Genomic DNA, 15,064 nt, shown 5'->3' on the forward strand with positions numbered 1-15,064 from the left:
TTCCGCAATGAATAGAAACTTGTCTAGGATACCGTAATGACCCATTTCATCGTAGCACATCCACATTGCGTTACCTTTTAGGATCTCACTAAAGCAGTGCGGGTTACCGGCCGCCTTCTCCGCAACATAAGACATAACCTTTCCAGTGCAACTCCCTAAGTACTCATGTGCGAGTGGTTCGTGTATGATGTCGGATTGATAATTCAAGAGATATAAGAGAATATCTGTAGCAATCATGAAATTCTTCTCACTCGTGCTATAATTTGTGTTCATCTAGCGTATCTCTAGAAGGCTTTCAAGTGCACAAACTTCCACAACATAGCCTGCAAAGGTGCTGCACACAAAGCTCCAGTATGCATCTGCAACATGTCCCGTCTCTGCAGATGTTGGAAGAAAATACTTGTCACCTTCACACGATCTAAAATACCAAATACCATTACCAATAAATTCCACGATGTCCTTCACTTCTGTTAGAATTTTAATCATGCCCAATAGCACATCTTTGACTGAACCTTTTCCATCATACTTTCTGTTAAGGAAACTAAAAGTCATGAATTGAAATATCCATTTCTTCATATCCCTTACAGGTCTATGCAAGTTTCAATCTTGACCATTTCAAACACAATATGCTCTCTCTATAAATATGATACTCTGTCATCTTTGTTGTGATGAGTCTAACGTGTATATCCTTCAATCCAGTGTATATGCAAATTCTCCAAAAATGATTTAAGGCTTTGATAATGTGTTTTGTGCTTATCGATGAAAGGAGGCTACGTGTGACAAGAAAACCATAGAACCTCAACGGCAGCACACAACTCTCATTCGACCATTCCATTAGTTCCGAGTACGAGAGTCCAATGTAATCTTCTATAATGAACATCCCCATATATGCTCTTTTTGACGATAGAACTAATCCATGATATTTAATTTTATTGAAAAAATTATCTCGATAACCAAGGTTGCCATCTCTATGTTGATGATTATATAGTTCTTTACCAATGAAGAGTTTAAACTAAGTCTACTGATATCTCCATCATATCCCTATTGATTTCACCATCTCCTTTATCACTCTACTATCGACTCCTTCCAGTCATTCGTCAATATGTTTGACTATATTCATTTCTGCCTATACCATTTTTGAAGATGTATCGCAATCTCTGTATATTCTTAGATGATAATATTGGGAATATATGGTGTCACAAATATTACTTCTGCTTTTGTAATGATGCTCAGTATCTCAAATACGTATCTATTACCATATGGGAATATATGGCATCAGAAATATTACTTTTGCTTCAGTATATCAAATAGAAGACTCCGTATGGCAGTTACTCTTCTTCCCAATGTTCAATCCCGACGTGACAAGGTGAACCCTTCTCGATGGGTATGAAAGATGACTTGACGATCTTGTACTATCCGGCCGCTTCCTTCCCTCTCGTGGCTGGTCCCTGAGCAATGATGTGGAATATATTTGAGTATATGGAGATGGCCGTGCATATAACTGATTGCTTCCCCAATGACGAATCATCATGTTGCAAGGAGCCCGACTTGCATACTTGGCAATCTGTCTACTTTCCAAACTTCTTACGCTTGATCAAGTGGCAGTTGATGTATATCTCTTATGGTCTTTCCTTCTTCCTCTATAGTACCTCCTCTTCATTGTGCGTAGCGTTATTAACACTGGTCTATCCAAATAATAACCTTCTCTTAAATACTGTGCAAACTCGATTGTTGTGAAAATCTCACAAAATCTCACAAGTCCCTGGTAACGTATACTGCTCTGATACCATGTTAGTGAATTAAGATTGATTAATTTATTGTGTAACTTGTAATAGCACTTCTGAATATTTTATGTGTTTTTCAAGTTACTATATGAATGAATATATATGTGAAATAAAGAGGCATGTCTCTTGAAGAGACATGTCTCTTTAACATATTAACTTACATTATTATATAGTTAAGTAATATACCCTCAATATATTATTATGATTATATATATATATATATATATATATCACTCTGAATATAAGTTAATTATTCCATATATCATATATTATATATCTCATATATATAATATAATTTATCTGACAGAATTATAACATTAACAGTGGCAACATGTAATTTCATCTCCATCAATGTCGTAGACAGCAAGTGCACAAAATCGTGTAGGCTTAGGTTCTCAGCCTCAAGCTTGGCAATGTGATCAATGTCTCTCTAATAAGTTATAGATGTGGAAGGAGTTTCCATCAAGCAAGAACAAGGTTGCAAACCCCTTGCCACAGAAAACCAAGACTATATAGGAAACGAGAATGAGTACAGAAGAGCAATAGATGTTCACCAACAACAAGAAATCCAAGTGCCACCAAGCAACACACAAAAGCGCCAATGTAAATAGCCTAAAGGCAACAGAGGGTCGAGGAGCACCAACAAACAACACAAGACCAACCACACCTAATAGTCACGCGAAAGCAACAAAGGCCCATGCAGATGTCAGAAGAGCAGGCAATGACAACCCCAAGAAAGTAGTAGAGCCCCTCCCACAGTCAATAGGAACCCAAAGCAATGATAGAAGAAAAACAAAACCAAGAGACCAGGGTAGAAACAACGGACAACCAAAGTTAGCCATCGTTGACAACAATAGCAGCCAAACAGTTCAAAATCACAAGGCAACACAACAAGACAAACTCATGGCAAAGAGGAGAGAGGTCAACTCCCGCAGACAACGGCAAAGAAAACCAAACCACGAGAAAAGATGACAAAGAACTCTGAGAAAAAAAAAGAGCAGAAACCCGTAGGAAAAACACCACCACAAAACCAAAAAGGCACGAGAAGTTGTGAAAGAACAACGAATAAAACATGTAAGGAAAGCAAGGGCAGCAATGAACAAATGCGAACGAACAAAACCCAACCCAACAACACAGGAGCAAACAGACGAGAACTAGTCAACTTGCTCGCACAAAGAGCACATGAGCAAGTAGTGGAACAAGTCATGCACACAAGAGAGGTAATTGCAAGAAAGGAGAGGCAAAAATAATTAGAAAATCATCATTCTGCAAAATAGAAGTGTCAGTCAAGTCGATAGCTTTTATCAAGGTCATAAATTCCTAAATTAGCCAGGATATTTTGCATAGCAATAGGATATTTTCTACTCAAGGTCCAAACAACAGTTCCACAATAAATGAGCTTCTATTGATAATGAAATCACGCAAACAAAGTTAGCCATCATTGACAACAATAGCAGCCAGAGATCTCAAAATCACAGGAAAACACGACCAGACAAACTCATGGCAAAGAGGAGAGAGGTCAGCTCCCACAGACGGCAGCAAACAAAACCAAACCACGAGCAAAAACGACAGAGAACCACAAGAAAAGCACCACCACAAAGCCACAAGAAGTCGTGAAAGAACAAATGGACAAAATGCACGAGGGAAGCAAGGAACAAATGCGAACGAACAAAACCCACCCAACCAACACAAGAGAAAACAGAGGAAAACTAGTCAACTTGCTTGCGCAAGGAGCATGCAAGTAGTGGTGGAACAAGTCATGCGCACGGGAGAAGGGAGAGGTCATTGTAGGAAGGAAGAGGTGAAGATAATTAGGAAATTGCCGTTCTATAAAATAAAAGTGCTAGTCGAGTCGATAGCTTTTATCAAGGTCAAAGATTCCTAAACTAGCAAGGAGATTTTGCAGAGCAATAGGATATTTTCTACCCTAGGTCTAAGCAACAATTCCAGAATAAATCAGCTTCTAGTGATAATGAAATCATGCAAAAAGACACCTCAGCTATGTTTTGATTTGAAATTTTGCAATTCCGTACTACTATGTCACCTTATTTAGTATCTTGGACTAGTGAAATAGTTTAATATTTTAATAAGATTTTGTAGCATGTTTGATGTACACATTTGTTTTCCAAATACATAGAAACGCACTTTTCAATCCTTACAATTACCTAAAGTTGCATAAAAATTGTTGAACATTCTCTGTTTCTGATTTCTAATCAAAATTCAGATACATTCCAACCTCCATATTCACTATTTTTCAAATCACCTTTGTTGAAAAAGCAGTCACGTGTTCATGTGAAAGGTTACATCTCAATTTATCTCCGCGAGACTATTCCCCCAATGCCTCAAGTTTGTAAACATAAACAACAAATTCATCATTGTATCCATTAGATGACCTAAAAAGCTTGTTTGAAATTTGAAGATGGCATGGACCAAGCTAAAGACGCCTTTAGTTCCTGCACTCTTAGATTATTACCAATGTTATCTATATTTCCAACACAGTCCAATCCACACACACAGAGTACAGTGAACACAAGACTCCTTGGTGTTTGCATGTACAAAGCTCCTGCTCTGATCCCCATTCAGACAGGGAAGTCCTTAACAGTAGTTTCTCCAATATCAAGAGACTGGGGAACAGATAACATCTTTCAGTTTTTGAATGGTCCATAATGCAAGTCTTTCAGCCCAGACCACATTTAGGAGATCAATCAGACAATGTGAGTGACAGAGACCTGAGGCAGACACCATTGCCAATCTCATTTTTCAATTTTTGTTTTTTCTTAGCAGTGGATGTTAGGAGAGTGGCTGGTCGGAATGACCCTGCTTGTCTTCATTGCTGTACATGCATGTGGGCGTGATTTTCAATCACTATTCTTATTTTTCTCTTAGATCACTTAGATTTTCACTATTTCATAAATTGTGGACATACGTTGATCTCTAGAAAGATCCGATTTCACTTCATAATCAATATATAGCAATTATGAGCACTTTACAAATACAAAGTTGTTATCAAAATATAGGATGTAATAACTGTCAAAGTTGAAAATTAACATTCAAATTCTTCATTTATAGACTGGAGTAGGTTCCCTGTTCACATATGCATTGTGAAACTGAAGACACTTTGAAAAGGTAAACCACAAGGTGAATGGTGAAAGAAAATGTGATGGATTTTAACTTTTAGGAGAAGATGTAGACAAAATTAAGATCATCTAGATGGATTAAGCATGTAAATTTGGGAGGTAAAGTGTTCACCTGAGAATAATTGATCCTATTGATCAGCTCAAATGATTCACCTTCCTCATAATATTGAGCTCTGCAACCAAAGCAGGACCTGAAGTCCAAAACACATTGCATGATGTTGCAAATGATTTCCCTAACAGGACTCATGTCTGAATCGAGAAAGCATCTGCAAAGAAAACCAGTATACTTAGTAGTTTACACATATTGTCCTTACAATTAAATTTCAGGAACATGATTATCACTCACAAAAATAACTAATTTTTTTATAAATCTACCAACATCATTCACTTTGGCTTACACTTACGTGTGCAAAGAATCTAAAAGATAGGCTTTATGTACAGATTCCAAGTCCAGCATGTCACCCACCTGAAGCATACATAGAAGCCTATCAATGCCTGATATCATAATATCAACAAAAAAAGTAACCTATTGAATTGCAGTGCCAAAACAAAACTGCATTCTGTGCATAGTAAATTATCTGTCACAGTGAACAAGATCCATGGATTAAGCAGAAGGATAAACTTCATGTATAATATAATGTAAAACATAATAAAAAATATAGTATTATTATCATCTCTTGTCTATGCTCCACAATAGTTATATCACAGACCCAGTAAGTTAGTAACCGCGTAATGAGATTTTATAAGCATGCAAAAACACAGAAATATTGATGAAATTTTCTAGGACGGAATAATGATCAAATCATTGGAGCAGATCATTGATCTAAGCCTAACCAAAATCCCAGAAGGTATGGTGAATGGCAAACAGATACTTGATCAAGGGTATGTAGAGAAGAGACTTGAAAGGCTTCTTTCCCACCAATACAATGGACACATGAGGAATGCACTTCAATCTCAGATAGATTTCAACCATTTTGGCCAACATCAATGCTTGGTTAAAAAGAAAAGGTACAAAAATGACAAAGATCAAAATTTGATCAAAAAATGATACAGCAAGGCTGGTTGTGCATAAGTTTGAGGGTGAGAACCAAAGAAGGTGCCTCTTCTTTTGGAACTAGGATTAAACCCATGGTTAGTAGAGCTATGAATAAGCCTCTAGAGGAGATATCAGTGAAGGGAAAAGAAAAATAACAAGAGCAAATACAAGATGTTGATCCCAAGGATGAAACCCAAGAGGAGAACCTTCCAGAAACGTCTACTGCATTGGATGCAGTATTTATTCCTGCGGTTCTCCCTTGAGTACCTATTCATATAGTTGTTCCCATGTCTCCTTTAGACACTGATGTCAATTATTTTTCTATAGTTCATCTTCCTTCTATAGCTCCCAGTGCATCCATACAAACCATTGTTTCTTCATCGACAACTATGTCTGCTCTTGACAATCCTCATGACAACCTAGAGAATGTCTTTCAATCATATTCTTCATATCTAAGTTTGTCAGATGGGTCAGGTTTTTGTGCTTGATACCTCTAAGGCCTCTCATGATTTGTCGTCCATGCAAACCCTTGTTGTTCTCCAAACGGAAACTACACCAATAGTAGCAACTCCAGCACAGACTCGGGCTATTCCTACACAAAGTACAGTTGATGCCACTCAAGTGTTTTTTTTCTGGTCTGTCCCCATGGTTAAGTTCAGTTACTCCGAAGAGGAAGGAAACATAAATTTCTCCTAATGGGTTTGATTTTCAGCAACTTGCTGAGGCTAAACCAAAGGCTACTAAGTAAGCCAAGATGATTTCAAGGGTGGTTGTAGAAGAACAAGATGAAATACACTGAAGTACCAGAACCACACACTGATTAAGCCAGAAGGAGAAATGGAGTTGTCTGATTACATGATCACAAGAGTGGAACTGGGAAAAGCATACACAATGCACATAGTGCAGTTAAGCACAATAAATAAGACTCTGTAGCCTTATTGGCCAAAAGTTATGATGAGCTCTTGCCAAAGAAAGAATAAGTCAAACAGGAGAAAGCACAGCTAATTTCTATAATTCAAAATCTCACTAAATCTTTTGAAAAGGTTGATCCCTTGACCTCTCCCAATTCTAAAGAGTCCATAAAATAGGCTGAGTGCTTGGAAAAGGCTAAAGCAATCAATTCTTGGGTAGACCCATTGGTGGAACACTATACTCGGTGAAGAAAGTCATTCAGGTTTTGACCAATGTGAGAATGGTCAAAATGAAGTTAAATCAGAATTTAGACGATTCAACTCAAAGTTTGGGATCTATGGAGGAAGATCTATAAATTTAGCAAAGGTTTGATCATTTGGAGTTGGAGGTCTTATACAAACATGGCATAGTACCAACTAGGAAGAATGTAATATACCACCCTGGTCTGATGGTTTGCACTGACTTGGTCTTCAACAGGCAATTTGTTTTTTGTAGGGTTTTGCCTTTCTTGGAGTTTTGGTAGTTTTTTTTCCAATCTTTTGGGGTTTCTTGGGATAGTAATTGAAAAGAAATGTAACTATAATACCAAACTAATTCAAAACAAATTTAACTCCCAGTAGACAGTTTTACTTTATACATTCCTGAAATGGCAATCACTTCTGAAACACTGGAAATGACAATTCATACAGATCGTACCAGGCTAGTTAATCAGTTTCTTTTAGAGCTTGGCATTAGAACGTACAGATTCCTCCATCTATTTTTCTGACATCTTCACATTAGATTGCCAATATCAGACAGCTGGCCAAGGCACTCCACATTCACCTGGAAGTTGATCTGCTTACGCCTGCATCTGGTAATTATCAGTCTGGTATGGCTGCAAATAGACCAATTTCCATCAAAAATAATCTCCTTGAAGCTCATAATTATTCTCCTTACCCTGAGATGATCTTCCACAACTGCAGGCAACCTTCTGATTGAAAGTTTTAATTCCCAAATAGACAAATCTGACGTAACAACCCCTGCAACAAGGTTCTCCTCACTGTTACATCCCAATATTTGGCCCAATTTTAAATGCTCCTTTATAGTGTTTGTTAAAATTTCAAAGTTCATCAAGGACGATGAAACACAAGGGGGAAAGTATGTTACATGCCAATTTTTGGATCCATCTAAAATTGTTAATATAGCCATTGAGGTTTCATGTGAAATCAGTTGACAGGTAAAAGTAGTTATGATTCATGTGAAGATGACAGGTTAGTTAACTGTTATGATGTTATTATATCATTATCCTGAAAACTGGGAAAATGGTTATTCATTATAAATTCATGGGAAGTGATATGGTGGTTAGTCGTTCTGATGGTTTATGAACAATAAGTTGTTATAATAATTGTGATTATGTTGAGAAAATGATATTCCCATGGGAATCTTTTCTGCACGAGCTCATTGAAGGGGGGAAAGCATTGCCAAAAGGAAATTGGGCACGGAGGCACCACCTATCACTAGGCAAACAGGTGCGAGTCCTAAACCACCTTGGCTAAGGGTAAATGACTAGGCAAGAAAGAGTGTACATTGGACGACCATGAGCTAACCAGCTAAATTATATATCACTTAATAATTAAGGAAATTGCTAAAGCTTGAATTGAGCAATGATCAAGTTGGTACCTTTATTATTGTGTTATTTGGTTGGAGCCTCCTGGTGTTAAGCATGTCCTAACATATCGACACCATGATACCTAAATATCTATACATGTATATGTGTATATACGTAAACCAATTATATTTATATAAGAATGTATACATATATTTGATATTTGACGTATACTTCAGAAATATATGGTTAGGGCTTACGCACACACGCATGTGCGCACACACACACACACACACACACACACACACACACACACACACACACACATTTATACAAACATACATAGGTATTCATAGATATCATGATGTTGTATGGTAAGATATCATTATTTCTCTCATCTTGGCGATGGTTTAATATTATTTCATGGGTGGCAACCTTTCATATTTCTATATTATTTTCCATTGGACCTTATATTTTGAGATGACCATTTTAAATATTTGTGCTGATGACTTCTTGTTTGTATTGTAACTCCTCCACCGCCACCTTCTTGTTCTTTTTTAACCAAGCATGGAACTGCTTATATATGCGATGAGACTTCTGTCGTCGGGGAATACCTCAACCTGCTCCCTATCGTGAATCAATCAGATTAATCCTGTCTTTCATTATGTGTGAAACCCAATCGCAATCCTGTGGTAGCGTTATGTATTCCTCTTTGAATGGAGTCGTATTCTTCTCTCATGTTGTAGAGTAGAGAGGCATCTTTGTCTCATATCATGTTTGGACCGCTGCCCAAGCACACCTATCTCAAAGCCAAGCTTGAACCATGATACTGGCTCAACTCCTAACAACATCTTTTATGGCTTCCATGGTATAATAATTTATTTGTTTGTTCATGAATTTATCAGGCCTCAATCCTTGCCACTTCTCCATATATTTTCATCGATCATGTGCTTAGATTTGTTGTCTATACTACCATTTGTGGACTTGTATGGCTGACTTGGATGCTTTTCGTTTCTGTTTGTGGTTATTTTACATACAGCATTCATATGCGTTTAGATTGGTATTGATACGTTGAGTTACGTATCCTTGTGGTCTGGATCAGTTGTATTCCTATGCAGATGCTTTCCATGCTGGCTCTACATACATATATTTATCAGTTAATGTGATTCACTTAGTCATTCTTCCTTATCTTGGTTCCTTCCATCCCATGTCATGCTGGTAACCTTGCTTGTCTTCTTTCCACATAGCTCTCACTATGGAGGGAAGAGCAATTAAGAGACACTATGTTATTAGGATAACATCTTTGTTATAAAGAGAGATATGTAGCCAATAGCTGCTTACTATTTTGTCACTGATGCATATAATGTGGATTTCATCTCCAAAACAGTAGCATTTAATTTCTACATTCTATATAATCTGTTTGCTGTGCATGATTTTCATGATCCCTCTTCACTATTTTTTCAAACCTTTGTCATTAATGGACTGCTACTGTTGTGTACGCATTCCTTCTTTAATTCTTTCTGAACTATTACAACTGCTCTGCACGTCTGATGTTCTTCATTACTTGCATCCTTAGGCCATCATACATTTGTATTAATAACCATTATGTCTAAGTCATGCATGTTGTTTGAGTATATTTATCAAGGCAAGAACTTGACATCATTAACAACATTATAGTGATCACTGAATATTTTTGTATATATATATATCCATCATGTTTCCCAAATCAGGTTTAACCTCACGATCTACAGGTCATGAATTATACTTTGATTTCTTTGTGTTTATTCAAAATTCTGATAATAAGTTTCCAGATTCAAAGGAAGGCATCATTATCATTATGAATTCAGAAATTGAAATGGATCACAGCTCTGTGTATATATATATATCTTCTTTTACCTTTTCTCCGTGTCTATATAAGATAGTACCATCGTGCCGATCATAGGGCTTATCCCATTATGGCAATTTCAAGAATGAAAGGGTATGGTGTTGAATCAACTAATCTCTACCAAGGAGTCCCCGCCTGCACAGAGGTATGGCCAATATATCTCTGAGATGAGTGCAACACATGTTTAATATTGAAAACAATCTGGAAAGAATTACAATTTTCATCTATAATGCCATAGAGCAGTTTTGAGCTTAATTTAGATATCAGTACTTTATAAACAATAATCAGATTCCATTTATGGAACCACCTAGGAATTCATCCATGAGGACCAGCACGGTCGAGATGAAGGGTGAGAATGAAAATACTCCTGCACGATAAAGTAAACATAACTCAGTAACAAATTATCACATCTAAATAACTGAGTCAGCTCATGATAATCCAATGCTTTAGATCTTGTTGTCTAGTCGAACAGATACTCTAAATACCAAGATACTCAGTGGCTGGATAGGGTATCCCATGTCTATTCCGGGTAGAGAAGGTCTTTCTCAGTTGAGATTGTGTGAGGATATTTAAGGGTCCGTGGCTGGGAGGTTAAGCCCCTGACAGTTCTTCTCTTCTCCACCAGATGCCAAGGCTTACACAAGACAAAGATAAGATCTGCATTCAACACCTTCTAGTAATGGGTATTTTACTTTTATGATATTTGCAATCTCAAGCTGAAGAAATGTTAGATGGTTATTATCGTTTAATCAGTTATTCCCTTCAAATGCTTAGAAATAAGTTTCCTTTTAAATGTATTCGGAAAATAGTTAAATCAATTGATTTTCCAATTGAACATGAAATATATCTGCATGCATGAGATAGGCTTACTTGATGGTTTTTATAACTATCCTTCATTTATGTGAATAATGAATATGAATGTATCTTTTAACTATATGTTATTGCCATAGTTAGCAATAGGAAAGGAAAGGGATGATACAATGGTATAACTATTTGTGCCCTAAGTGGTATATGTGGACTAATCAGGGTTTCACAGATGCTGCCCTAGGTGGATTCCATTTTCAAACTTTAGGGTATGGAAAACTTAAATCCTCTAATTTAGATTTATTAATTATGCCTTCAATTGTTAGTTATGATATTTCAGTTAAACTGATTGTGACCATTAATCTCTTTTGCATGAACCTAACTGTTATAACTGTTTTCTCATGAATATGAAGTTGTAACTATATTTCGATAATATGCTAGTTGTGCTAAGGCCCGGGAAAAGGGGTTGTTACAAATACAGAACCCGTAATCGGACCTCCCACGTCAGCCAAAATTAAGAGAAGTAAAAAGGCTATGAATAACCAATAAGATTGGAGCATATATGGTGTCGCCCAGATTACTCACCAAATCACAGTCAACAAGAACATGGTGATTAATATACATGCTAAGAAGTATCTGGAATGAAAAGAAACATTACAGCAGCACTGACTCATTCAAATTAGCACTTTGAATACACAATCAGCATATAGTTGTCACAAACAATATATGGAGGCACAATAAAGAAAAAAACGAGTTAATACTATGAGGTTGAAGACTAATTAATGAGAGTGATAGGAATATCCTCGAACCAATAGAGGGATGTTACAGAAAATAGAATTGAACCAATTATTTTCAGACTGAACTACAGTTGGAAACTCAACCAGCCAAAGGAATACAATTACTAATAATCATCGTCATGCCATTTAAAATGCCAATTGACAAATAAAAGTGTGGCTATAGTGAACCAAGTTGATGTTCTAGTAGATAGTCATTATACATAATCTTTTGGTACTTACTCATAGCGAATAATTGCCTTTATAGGTATCAGATGGTGGTAATCAAACAAGTTTATATCAGAAATAATACTGTGTTTAATATTGGCATTAAAAGGAGTTGAATACATCCTTTAAATGCAAGGAATATATCAGAAAAATGACAAGAAAGATGACTCATTTTCAATATAGAGAAAAATGAAATCGTTTGGATCGATCCATCCAACACATAAAATGGCCTTCAACAATACATATCATGATTTAATCACTATCAGAAAATGAGGATAGTTGAATTTCAACAAACATCGAGAATGATTCCAATCAAATCGATGACTCATTTGCTACAAAATAAAAGAAAATTGATGGGTTTGAAGGCTGTCAGTTGTTCTTAACATTCTCCTTCCATAAAGTCATAAGTAAATATATGTACACGTGACCGGGAAATATATATAGAAGCAAAAAGATTATTTGAATGCAAGACTAGTCCTTTGGTGAAAGGGTTAAAACAATAGTAAGAAGATCCCTTACATTAAAAGAAGAAAATATATGCAATTTACATTTCAGAAAGAGAGGTAAAGTTCAAATGCAAGGATATAAGAGGTAAGTTTATGAATTTATTTCAACGTTTGTATGAATTTGTGTTCATTTATATAAAGAGATATAAATATTCATACATAATTATTAAAGGTGATTTTTACTACAAGAGCTATTTGCCTTGATCTTTTTCTACAAGGATGTTCTTGCAAAAAAAAAGGGGAGATTGAAATTCAGAGGGAGACGGACATTTCATTAGAGGCACCCTTGAAAGAGAGGGAGTAGATAGAGGATATGTTTCAGCCAACCTTCAGTGATCTCGATCATATTGATTCAAAGGGAGTAAACCATGTTGAGATGGATTCTCCAGCAATCAATAAATTGTAGTAGTCAAGAGGATTGCGATTCATGAATATACCTCGTGACTATGTTATTTTAATGGGCCTACCCCCTGTGTACATCATGATGAAGTGACGACTCCCAAATGATGTCACTTGCATTTGCAGAAGTTATTGATAGGTGACGATCTTACAACAAATTGATTTTCTATTATAATGGATATCTTACAATGTCTATGTAGTTCATGATAGATTGTACTTTGCATGGTGGATAGTTATATGTTAAGCATTATGAGAATGTGCACATACCTTATAAACATTTTTTTGATGACATGGTGAATATTATGCAAATTGATGTTTTGGAGGGCCATTACATAGAGCACTTGGTGAACATCATGCAACTTGATGTTCTGGAAGGCCATTACTTACAATCTATGTTTCCTCGAGTTTACGGCGGGGGATGGCGAGACAGGTTTCCAGGATGGAAAATGTTTTTGGCAATTTTGGGGACAAGGGGGGATGGCCATATATATAGGAAAATTTTAAAATATACCCTGAGATTTGCAAATATACATGTCATTTATATGAAACTAAGCACAAAATTTGTACAACCTTAAACACAATAGAACCTTAACATACACCATTTGAATGTCATCTAGGAAATAATAACCGATTTCAATACTTAATTGTCAATATGTATATCAATATGTGAACAAAAATATTTAAATATAAGTTTAGCAGTGAACAGCATCATAAAACTCTGGAAATCTAAATATGCCCAAAGGCTAGAGGGCTGCCATAAAGTTTCATCATCATGTTCAAGTTCAACATAGAAAAAAATTATATAGAAAAATGAAGCAAACTGCTGCTCAAGCTCTTGGAAGCAAAAACATCATCTCCTCTTCTTGCAAAATGAAAACCCCAATCAGCTGCAACACACTCCAACTTCACAGGAAAAACCAAACAAATGACAAATAACCATAATGTGGTCTTTTTTGACCTTTCAGAGCATTTGGAGGGGCAGAGCCCACTAGATGACCAAGTAGCAACAAACAAAATAAAGCTTTTTGTTTTAAAAAAAATTTAAGCTTTACAAAAAAAGGGCACGACCAGCCATCCCCGGTATGGTTAGGGGACTTCTGGACGTCCTCTTTCCATACTGGGGACAACTATACCAGGCACTTCTGGACGTCCCCTTTCCATACCAAGGTCGTCCAGCCATCCCCTTTTTTTCTTCCAAAAGTCCCCAAGTACCGGGCAAGTCCCCTGCATTTTGTGCCTAATTGGGGACGGCGAGGGGGGCGTCCCATACCCATCCCCCCATCTCAGAAACCTTGGCTTTTCGGGCGAGGACACGTCCCCAGGGTAAATAGCTCACAGTGCTTGGTGAACATTTTGCATCTCAATATTCTAGAAGGCCATTACTCAAAGAGTATTTGGTGAATATCCTAAATATTTTGGGAGACCAATACTCGTGATATCATATGTGATATCAAACATTTTTGAGTAATTCATGAATATCATGTATTTTCGGTAGACCAATACTCGTGATATCAGATGTGATATTAAAACTTTTTGAGTACTTGGTGAATATTGAATTTCAATATTCTAGGAGACCAATACTCATGAATCAAATGTGATATCAAACCTTATTGAGTGATTAGTGAACACCAAATGTCGATATTCTGGAAGACCAATACTCGTGATATCAAATGTGATATCAATATGTTAAATATCTTCTGATCAAAGATATTTTTATATTACATTGAGATAAAATATGGTCATGTGTTTATCCTCCCTAGCTAGGAGGGAGTGTTGATGTTTTGTGACTTTACTGGGATAAATTACATCAAGATATGAATAACACATATATATAAGAGTTTAATTATGATAATGAATAGACATATCCCATGATGGGACATGTCTATTCTCTCACTCTCTTATAAATATAAGGGGAGGCTGCAGTTGGAAAACACATACCAAATACATGGTAGTGCTTAGTACATTTGCAGCGCTTACTGAAAGCCAACACAAATAAATGTTTTGGGTGATTCAAA

General features: G+C 36.4%; 1 protein-coding gene across 4 annotated transcripts in view; it reads right to left on the minus strand.

The window, feature by feature from the left end:
• LOC149553254 (Spc97 / Spc98 family of spindle pole body (SBP) component) overlaps nucleotides 1–15,064 on the minus strand; it is a 159,522-nt gene that overhangs the window by 24,097 nt on the left and 120,361 nt on the right. For 3 of the 4 annotated variants that reach the window (XM_089788715.1, XM_089788716.1, XM_089788718.1), the window contains 2 exons: nucleotides 5,326–5,387; nucleotides 5,034–5,187 (listed from right to left, as the gene is read on the minus strand). In XM_089788715.1, the coding sequence (XP_089644841.1) occupies nucleotides 5,034–5,187; nucleotides 5,326–5,387 (216 nt within the window). Of the gene's footprint in view, nucleotides 1–5,033; nucleotides 5,188–5,325; nucleotides 5,388–7,805; nucleotides 7,889–15,064 lie in introns of those variants that run through there. The other variant, XM_089788717.1, reaches the window with a different exon arrangement.

Source organism: Cupressus sempervirens, chromosome 6 (genome assembly GCF_028749045.1).
Source record: "Cupressus sempervirens isolate cs-2001-9-10 chromosome 6, ASM2874904v1, whole genome shotgun sequence".
Taxonomy (NCBI): Eukaryota; Viridiplantae; Streptophyta; class Pinopsida; order Cupressales; family Cupressaceae; genus Cupressus; species Cupressus sempervirens.